This window comes from Nicotiana attenuata, chromosome 1 (assembly GCF_001879085.1).
Source record: "Nicotiana attenuata strain UT chromosome 1, NIATTr2, whole genome shotgun sequence".
Classification (NCBI taxonomy): domain Eukaryota; kingdom Viridiplantae; phylum Streptophyta; class Magnoliopsida; order Solanales; family Solanaceae; genus Nicotiana; species Nicotiana attenuata.
The window spans coordinates 4,996,352-5,006,583 of record NC_031989.1 but is presented as its reverse complement, the minus strand read 5'-3'; the positions used below and the strand labels follow the sequence as shown (position 1 = coordinate 5,006,583).

The following is a 10,232-nucleotide window of genomic DNA, read 5'->3' as shown; positions in this document are numbered from 1 at the left end:
TTTGATTTATATCATCCAGACTTTTAGTATATTAACATGTGTTAGTTTATCTTCCGCATTCAGTATGTCATGATATCACATGTTGATTCAGCTAGCCAGTTGGTTCGCTCGGTCACATGTAGTCAGGCACTGAGTGTCGTGTTACGTCCAAGCCCAGGTTCGGGGTGTGACATTCTTGGTGAAATCAAGGCTGGGCTTTACATTTTGCATTCTATCCATCTTCCTACTAATCCATGGACCACTTATCATAGAATAATCTTTCTTACATTGATTACTAAATATACGGATAAGGCAAGTCAAAGCAAAGCCGGTGCACCTTATACGACTAAAAAAGAGAGCAACGGTCCCAAACCCCAAGCAATTGACCAGTAGAGAATCATCAGGAATGGCCTAAGGGCCTACCAACCCTTTCTTAATCTAAGGCATCTACCCCTGGCAGAAAAGAAGACGGAAAGAAAGTCGATTGATAACTTAGCTTTGAACCACCCTGCACATAGACAATAAAACTTCAACTATTAAGCATAGTTCTAAAACCCTGTCCAATGCTTTCAATGTTTTATATTCTTCTATGTCTAGCTAGTTCTACTGTTTCATGTGATAATCTTTGGCATGTAAGGTTAGGTCATTTACCTATATCTACCATGAGATATATTCCCATCTGTAAACAACATTGTTCTAGTGATAATGTTTTTCCTTGTTCTATTTGTCCTATGGCCAGGCAACACAAGTTACCTTTTCCCACTAGCACCAGTTGCACCTCTCATGCGTTTAAGCTAATTCACATAGATACTTGGGGACTGTATAAAGTTCCTACTTATGATGGTTTTAGATTTTTTCTTACTATAGTGGATGACTATAGTAGGGGCACATGGAATTTTCTCCTAGGCACTAAAATCAATGCCTTTACTGTGTTACAATCCTTTATTTCTATGGTAGAGAGATAATTTGACACCAAACTCAAAAAATTAGATCTAATGCCCTTGAACTAGGAAGCAACACTGCTACCACAACTTACTTGCTTTCTAAAGGAATCATACACCAAACCTCTTGTGTAGGAACCCCTCAAATGGTATTTATGAGAGAAAACACAAACATTTGCTAGAAACATATAGAGCTCTCTTGTTTCATTCTAAAGTGCCAATTTATTACTGGGGAGAATATCTACTTACTGCTACTTTTCTCATCAACAGATTTCCTACCAAGCTTCTTCACTATAAAACACCCTATGAGATTTTGTTTCACAAGCCTCCTGATTACATTATCCTAAAATATTTTGGTTGCCTATGCTTTGCTTCTACTTTGTCTCAACATAGAGGGAAACTTGATCCTAGGGCTCATGCTTGTATTTTTCTTGGCTATCCTTTTGGTAAAAAGGGCTACAAACTCTTAAACATACAAACTAAATACAACTTTGTCTCCAGAAATGTTGTTTTTCATGAGACAATCTTTCCATTCTCCATCTTAAACACTAAGTCTTCTCCTCTTTTTTCTGGCACCACACCTCAGATCGCAGTCTCCTCTCCTAGATATCATTATTCCCCTATGCCTATTCCCTCTAATTCTGTTCATTCTACTCCCCAGTCTCCTATCACTACTCCTAGTTCCTCCTCAGTCCTCTTCCATTTCTTTTCCTTCTACTTCACCTCATTCCACTCCTCTCTTTTCTTCCTCTAGTTCATCTTCCTCTAATGTACCCGATCCCTTTCTTTTCTCTGATGCTTCTTCCTCTTCTCCTGACCCTCTACACACTGCTCTGCGGTGATCTTTCACGGATCGCAAAACTGCCTCCTACTTAGCTGATTATGTGTGTAATATTGTGCATTTAACTGATGTTTCTACCTTTTGTTTTCTTTTCCCTATTTCCCCTTTGCAATTTTCTTTCAATGCTTTATCTTCCTCTAATCAGAAGTTGCTTAATTCTCTACCACATATCCAAGAACCTTCTAGTTATTCCCAGGCAGCTATGCACCCTGGTTGTCAAGAAGCTATGGCCAAAGAACTTGATGTTTTGTTGCTCAATGAGACTTGGGAGGTGGTCCCTTTGCCCCTGGAAGAAAGAGTTTACCATCTAAGTAGGTCTATAAGGTTAAATTAAACTCTAATGGGAGTGTGGAGAGATTGAAGGCTTGTTTAGTGATTCGTGGTGATATACATAGGGAAGGGGTTGATTTTACAGAAACCTTTTCTCCGGTCGTCAAAATAACCACCATATGTTGCATCCTAGCTTTGGCAGTCAAAAAGAATTGGAGACCCTTTCAGTTAGATGTCAACAACGCGTTTCTTCATGGTGACCTCCATGAGGAGGTCTATATGAAATTTTCAGACGGACGTACACTTGCTACTCCTAACCTTGTTTGCTGACTTAAGAAGTCTCTATATGGTCTACGTCAGGCTTCTCGCCAGTGCTATGCTCGTTGAACTGCATCTCTGAATTTTAAAGGGTTCACTCATTCTATGAACAACTACTCTCTATTCTACAAAAAATCTGGTACCTTGTTTCTTTGGTGGCTGTTTACATGGATGACATCCTACTTACGGGGAATAATGTTGAAGAATTACATAATTTAAAAGTCTTTTTACACAGTGAGTTCAAGATTAAGGACTTAGGGAACTTAGCTTATTTTTTGGGCATGGAAGTTCTTCGTATGGTTCTGGCATCATTCTCAGTCAACAGAAATTTACTCTTGAACTTTTAGAGGAGTTTGGCTATCTTGGTTTGTCTCCGGCCAGTTGCACGTTGGATCTTTCTATCAAATTGCATGTTGAACATGGGGTTCCGCTCTCTAATCCTACTTTATATCACCGTCTTCTAGGAAAACTCAATTTTTTACGCATACGCGTCGTGATGTTTCCTTTGTCGTTCAGCATTTAAGCCAATTTATGCAGGCTCCTCGTGATCTTCATCTGCAGGTTGCTCATCACTGTTTACAATATTTGCTTTTGGACCCTGGTCTTGGGTTGTACATAACTGCTTCTCTTTCTTTGGACCTGCTCGCTTTTTGTGACTCCGATTGGGGCTCTTGTCCTGATTCCCGATGCTCTATTAGTGGTTTCTTTGTTAGCCTTGGTGGTTGTCCCATTTCTTGGAAATCCAATAATCAGTCCTCCGTCTTGCTATCTTCCGCTGAAGCTGAGTACCGCTCTATGCGTCGTGTCGTGGCTGAGCTCACCTGGTTGGTCCGTCTCCTCGATGACCTTTCGATTCTGCCGATTTTGCCAATTCTTCTTCGTTCTGATAGCCAGGCGGCGATCCATATTGCAAAAAACCCGATTTTTCACGAGCGTACTAAGCACGTTGAACTCGACTGCCATTTTGTCCGCCAACAGTACCAAGCTAGTATAATTTCTTTGTCTTTCGTCCCTTCGCCTTTGCAGCTCACCGATATTTTTACTAAACCCCTCTCTGGGCTATCTCATCGGGACTGTTTAAGCAAGTTGGGGGTTCTTTAGGCACCCTCCAACTTTGGGGGGGGGGGGGTGTCGCCGGAAAAGCCTTAATGGCCAATGAGGATCATGGGTGATGGCTAGGGTTCTCTATTTCTTGAATGTATCGACTGAAATGAGTAAAGAGAAAGGAGATTCGTATACAAGTTAATGTTCCGGGACGGTTCGCATCCACACTCATTTGGGCTGCCACGTGTCGCTTATCTGAGTTTGTCTAGTTAATCTCAACCATCCATGACAGCTGTACTCCACTATTGTTATTAGTTAATTATACAACTGTTAGTTAGGTTAGTCGGTTAAAGAAATAGGGAGTATTTTAGCTGTGTATATATATTACACACTGTACATTACACAAGGCAGTTGAGAAATTTCAACAAGTTTTATTCTAGAATCTTCAATGAAATTCAACATAAAATAGTGAAACAAAATTAAGATGCAATAAAATGCCAAATACATATAGCCAAGGATGCAAATTAAATTGTATCAAAATGTATTGTGCAAACCAATGCACATCAATTGTTTTCACTTTTAACAAAACAAGATGACTAACTCACAAAAAGAAATCCTGACACAAAATTGCGATCGCCTACTTCGTGATAGAAGAACATTATTATTCCACCAAAGAGACCAATCTTAAGTACCTAAAGCATCTTTCTGATCAAGTTCAAATTGGTCAATGATTGTGTATTGTGTCTATAATTTAGTAATTATACATAAACAAATGAAATTGATAATTACATGGAAAGTTGAAGTAACCCCCCATTTTTTTCAAGAGCAATATTGATTCTGATTAAGGGCAACATGTTCACTTCTTGCTTTGGCGAAATTCACGAGATTCACCATTTTCACTGCTTGAGTATTCTTGACTTGACATGCTGGATTTTCTGAATTTTCTTATGTCATATGAACCTCCATCATGTTCAGAACTTCCACCAGAACTAAGAGTTGCACTATGGCCAAGTTTTCCTCCCTCATTTAAATCGTCCAAAGTAACATCATCTTCTAAAGCACGTACAATCTGTATATATGTAACGCAATTCATTAATCAATATTTTTTAAAACATATCATAAGACCACCCCTTTTTAAATTAAAAATATATATTTTTTAAACTTTTTGTTTCAAAGGAAATATAATCCTAATTTAATAACTAAGAAAAATTATAACATGCTTTTGAATTATACACCTCAATGTATATAAGAAATCTTGTGTACAACATTGCGCCATTGAAAAGGGCAATCTAATGCACAAAATATCCTACGCTCACGCAGAGTTCAAGGAAGGACCGCAGGGCAAGGACGGATTTATTGGCTAATACATTGGGCACGTGAACTCATGGTCTCTCTATCAAAGTAGGTATTTTATGTATATATTTTCTAGAATTAATATTATCCGCTAACACCCATGCTCCAAAGAGGCTAAATGGTGCATTTTGTTGAATGCTAAGTTGTTTAGCTAGAGGAGCAAGGACCAATTCCCACTTAATACGTTCTTTTTTCTCCTTTCTTCAGTGGTGCACACATGTTATAAAAATTTTAGATCCGCCTCTGCCCAAGGGACCTAATGTAAACAGCCTACTCTACGACTCGAACTCGTGACATATAGGTAACATAGAGATAACTTTATCGTGTCTCTGAGGCTCTCCTCACAAAATTGAAACAAGAAAAAAACAAGAGAAAACTAACCTGACTCATTTTCGGACGTCTTTTAGCAGAATGCCTGATTGATGCAGCAGCACATGCCACCATACATAACATCTGTTGTGCATCAAATTTCCCCTCCAAACGTGGATCTATTAGTTCATCATAATCTCCACCCTCTGTTGCACGAATGAGAATAGGTCTTGCCTGCATATAAATTGTCGAAAAAGGAATGACAAATTATTTACCACAAATTAGAATATTGATGTACTGTTGTCTACTTATATATAGATTATATCATAAATTATGTAGTCGAAATAACTTGTAGTTGTATCAAACAATATTGAAAATTACCCATTCAACTAAGGTATCATCGTCACCATCCATATCTATTGGACGACGTCCAGTTATAAGTTCCAAAAGCATAACTCCATACGAATAAACATCAGATTTCTCAGTTAGTTTGCCACTTGAAGCATACTCTGGTGCTAAGTACCTGTTAATTATCCATACAAACAATTTCACGTCATTTATTTCATTTTAATTAAACCCACTAAGACATGATGCAAATTAAAGTAACTAATTTCACCTTTTTAGGTGAAATAAGACATTATAGTAATTGAAGAGCAATTACCGAAACAACAAATGATAGCAAAAAATTAAAAATTAAAAATTAAAAAGAAATAATAGACGTCATTTTAATAAATATTTTAGGATACTCACCCAAAAGTTCCCATTATACGGGTGGATACATGAGTATTGGTGTCAGATGAAAGCTTAGCTAATCCAAAATCAGCCACCTAATGAAAACAATTGTCAGATTCGTGATAATGATATTATTTGTGTATCTAAGTGAAAGAAAATTCCCCATAATTGATAGATAGTCCAATATATACCTTGGCTTCAAAATTTTCGTCCAATAGGATATTTGCAGCTTTAATGTCTCTATGAATAATTTTAGGGTGGCCTGTGAACAAAATAGTACTTAGATATGAAAATACAAAAATAATTCAAATTGTAAAGGTGAAAATTATGCAAAAAGTTGAAGTTAATTACAATCCTCATGAAGATAAGCAAAGCCTTTCGCAGATCCTAATGCAATTCTGTGCCTTGTATTGAAGTCCATAGGTGGACGACCAGCTCCTAAAAGAATGAAATAAAGGAAATATGAGATATTTCCAAACAAGAAATACTAACAATTAAGAAAGGTTCTGTATTTAAACTTAATAAGTGTGCATGTTTTATATTGACGAAAGCTATTTTTCAGTATATATTTTCCAGGAAGTAAGTCATTTTTTGATATTTTGTGCCTGAAAATACTTATACATTATCATCAATCCTATTTTTTTTTAGGTTGAATTTTTCACAAGTTATTCACAATCATAATAATAGTTTTGACAATACATCACTCATTATCATCCATCAATACTCAAAAATTTTATCAAACACTATCCGATTTGTTAAATATTATTTTTTTTTTAACAATTAAAGTTTTTTTTTCAAAAATATTCTTTTCAAACTCTCACCAAATATCGAAAAAAAATTCTAAAAAATATATATTTTTTTTTTATAAAATGACTTCTATCCGGAAACTTCTAGTCTAGTGTTTTGCAAATAAAGCATACGTACCATGGAGGTGATATTCAAGAGTATTATTGGCAACAAATTCATAAACAAGCATCCTTTGAGAGCCAGCACTACAATACCCAACCAAAGACACGAGATGACGATGATGTACACGGCTTATAATTTCAACCTCAGCTTGAAACTCTCTTTCACCTTGTCCACTATTAGATTTTAAACTTTTAACAGCAATCTCTTTACCATTAGGTAAAACTCCTTTATGTACATAACCAAAACCACCTTGTCCTAAAAGATTAGCCTTAGCAAATCCTCCAGTTGCAGCTGCTAAATCATCATAAGTAAAACTACTTTGGTTAAAACCAAGAGCCATTGCTGGATGTGGTGGTGGTAAAGGAGGTTGATGTGGACCAGAGAAAGCTGCAGAACTCATTTCACTACTACTCATCATTGGTGGCGGCGGCGGTGGCGCAATTGGCCAACTGTGTTCTGAACTTACTTGTGCACTAGGTGGCATTTTGCCAAACTGATCTGTTGATTGGAGTTTGTTGTTATTCTGCCAATTGTTCCCATGTTGTCCACTGGTATTATAGTAGTGACGACTGTCTGTAAAATACATAATTAACGTTAGAAATTGATAAAGAAAGAAATATGAATATAGACGAACAGAAACAAGAAGAAGACTTGAGTCGTGATATCATAATTTTCTATCCAAAAAAAATGGATTGCCTGAATTTTGGAGGTAGAATTGTGGACAAGCACTATTATCAATTGTATTGAAATTGTTTAGTTTCAATTAAAATTGTAATTTTTCATAATAGGCAGAACCAACCTTAAGAACATATGTTCCTTTGACCGTTGAAACATATACATAATACACAAGTACTTTCTAAGAAAAAGTTGGATATGTAGAAGTTATTTTTTTGAATTCTATTTTCAACACGGGACTCTAAAAAGGATGTTGTTTTAAGTAAGGTAACAATAATATGTTTTTTTTCCCATCCGGTGTCCGATATTTATATTGGGGACCGACTAAATCCGGATTCGCGCTGGAAAGTCTCACGTTAAGGGGTAAAGCGCTCCCTAACAAAGACGACTCCATACCAGGGACTCGAATTCGAAACCTTTGATTAATGATGAAGGAGTACTTACCAATCCACCGCAACCCTTGTTGGCAAAGTAACAAGAATATCAAAATGATTTACAGTAATAATTTAGATATATAAAATTTACACGAAAAGTAAGGCAATATAAACATTTTAAAAATGCCACAGATGTACACAAACATTATTGGTCAAGGATAAATGGGTTGACATTCAAAAGTGAACAAGATATTGAATTTTGGGATGGAAGAATTCATCTAATATGATACAACCAAATAAAAAGTAGGGCAAAGCAGAGAACGGAAAAAATGAAAGAAAAAGAGCCAATTTTTCATCTTACATGTAGTGCTTGTGTACTTATAAACCAAATTGGTATTCGGTAATTACACTTTTATTGATCTTTCTACCAATGTATGAAATGTTCTTTTCCTTAATGCAATATGTTATGTCGAAAGCACACAATTAAATTAAGATAACAAAAAAAGATAAAGTAAGATCTATACTCATGACTCCTCCGTGAGAATTGTCTCTATAGTAGCCAATTTGAGCATGCTTCCTTTTCTTCTTTCGTTTACAACAAGATATGAGGAATACTATCATAACAAGAAACAATAATCCTGCTCCAGCAGCAACTCCAACCCTGAGTGCTGTTTTGTTATCTTTAGCATCTGACTTTGATGAGGGATTCTTTGGAGGGGCAAGAGATCTTGAGTTAGGAGAATTATGTGATGGTGGAGAGGGTGGCGGCGGCGGATGAGCCGATGAACCTCCTTTTGATGAATCCGATGATTTCGGTGGAGGCGGTGATGACTTGTTATCAGAATTGTTATTATGATTATTATTGTTGTTATTACTGTTATTATTGTTGTTATTACTGTTGTTGTTATCATTTGAAGAGGAATTATTATCGTTTCCAGATGAGGAGTCATTGTTAGAAGGAGGAGATTGAGAGTTTGAATTACTATTATTATTATTAGGAGGAGATTGAGAGTTTGAATTATTATTATTATTATTATTGTTGTTGTTGTTACTGTTAGAAGGAGGAGATTGAGAGTTTGAATTATTATTATTATTGTTATTGTTGTTGTTACTGTTAGAAGGAGCAGATTGAGAGTTTGAGTTATTATTGTTATTGTTATTGTTATTGTCACCGGAAGAAGAGGAGCTATTATCGTTTCCAGATGATGAATTATTGTCAGAAGGAGGAGATTGAGAATTTGAATTATTTGGTGGAGATGATGAGGAAGATGGTGGTGAATTTGAAGATGATGAATCTGATGGTGGTGAATTTGAAGATGATGAATCTGACGGTGGAGATTCCTCAGATGATGACGAAGACATTTTAATAAAAGTCTTTGTCACAATCTGCGTTAGAACAAGTTACGCAAATTCTGCCGATCTCCCAAGTATTGATCCCTGTTCATTCCAAAATAAATTTTGTTTAGTAAACAATTATCAATCATCATTCAAGAAATCATAAGAGTACTTAACCCCAAAAAAACATAAAACTAACCATACTGTACGATCCCAATAACAATAAAACTTGAAACTAACAATACTCAATGAGATCCATTATAGATTTTCACAATACAGAATCGATATTTAATGTCATTGTATAACAAAAATGATATAAAGGTGATATTGTATTTAAAAAAACAAAGATTAAAGAGATGAAATGTTAAAGAAGAAGAAGAAAGAGAGAGGAGATGAGGAGAAAATGTGATACCTTTAGGAGAAGGGCAGTGAGGATTCTCAAAGGAAGAAGAGTAAAAACATGTTGCATTGAGTATAATTTTTACGGAGAAACTAAGAGCTGCTTTTCCATCCTCATACTCCTCCTAAAATTAGGGAACTAATCACTACATTTAAAACACAAATTTTTTTATATATTTCATTAATCATAGGGCTAATCTTTATGAAAAAACCTTGAATATGATTTAAATAACATTGACTAGATATTCTTTATTTGTCAAATTAAATGAACAACCATATTTTCAAATTTCACTCATTTAATTATACAGTTTTGTCAATTTGGTTTGATCTAAGTAATTTCAGCACACGTGTGACTTTGATCTTTCCACTTCTTGCGCTCAACTGTTCCATGCAAATTGTCAACCACATACATAGTTGAACTAAAACCAGTTTCAAAGTCAGCTGTTTGGACGGTAGTTATGTATCGTTTCATAATGTACGTGTTATATTGTATATTATATTGTATTATTTCGATGACTGCAACTTGAGTAGTTTCACGATCCAAACCGAAGGGCCACGACAAGCATCCAGTGCCTTACTCAACCGAGTACCAATGTAATATATCTTTCTTATCGTACTATCATTGGTAAATGGGCCGAAAAGGGCTGTTATGGGCTAACCGGAATAAACATAAGGGAATACTCAATATAGGACGGCTCAATCCTGATATAAAAACTTATACATGTCACATACGGGTCTATAAGGCCGACATGA

At 35.8% G+C, this 10,232-nt stretch overlaps 1 protein-coding gene across 2 annotated transcripts; it reads right to left on the bottom strand.

Moving 5' to 3' along the window:
• On the bottom strand, positions 3,902 to 9,577 carry LOC109227556 (putative proline-rich receptor-like protein kinase PERK6). Of its 2 annotated transcripts, none has more exons than XM_019392783.1 (9): positions 9,493 to 9,577; positions 8,270 to 9,182; positions 6,712 to 7,269; positions 6,139 to 6,225; positions 5,979 to 6,049; positions 5,806 to 5,882; positions 5,437 to 5,578; positions 5,128 to 5,289; positions 3,902 to 4,462 (listed from the first exon to the last, which is right to left on the bottom strand). In XM_019392783.1, exons 2-9 carry the CDS (start codon positions 9,105 to 9,107, stop codon positions 4,250 to 4,252), a joined length of 2,148 nt encoding a protein of 715 aa, XP_019248328.1. In that variant the 5' UTR covers positions 9,108 to 9,182; positions 9,493 to 9,577; the 3' UTR covers positions 3,902 to 4,249. The 2 variants fall into 2 exon arrangements, with proteins under 2 accessions (XP_019248328.1, XP_019248367.1); XM_019392822.1 differs by lacking the exon at positions 9,493 to 9,577 and adding an exon at positions 9,280 to 9,372.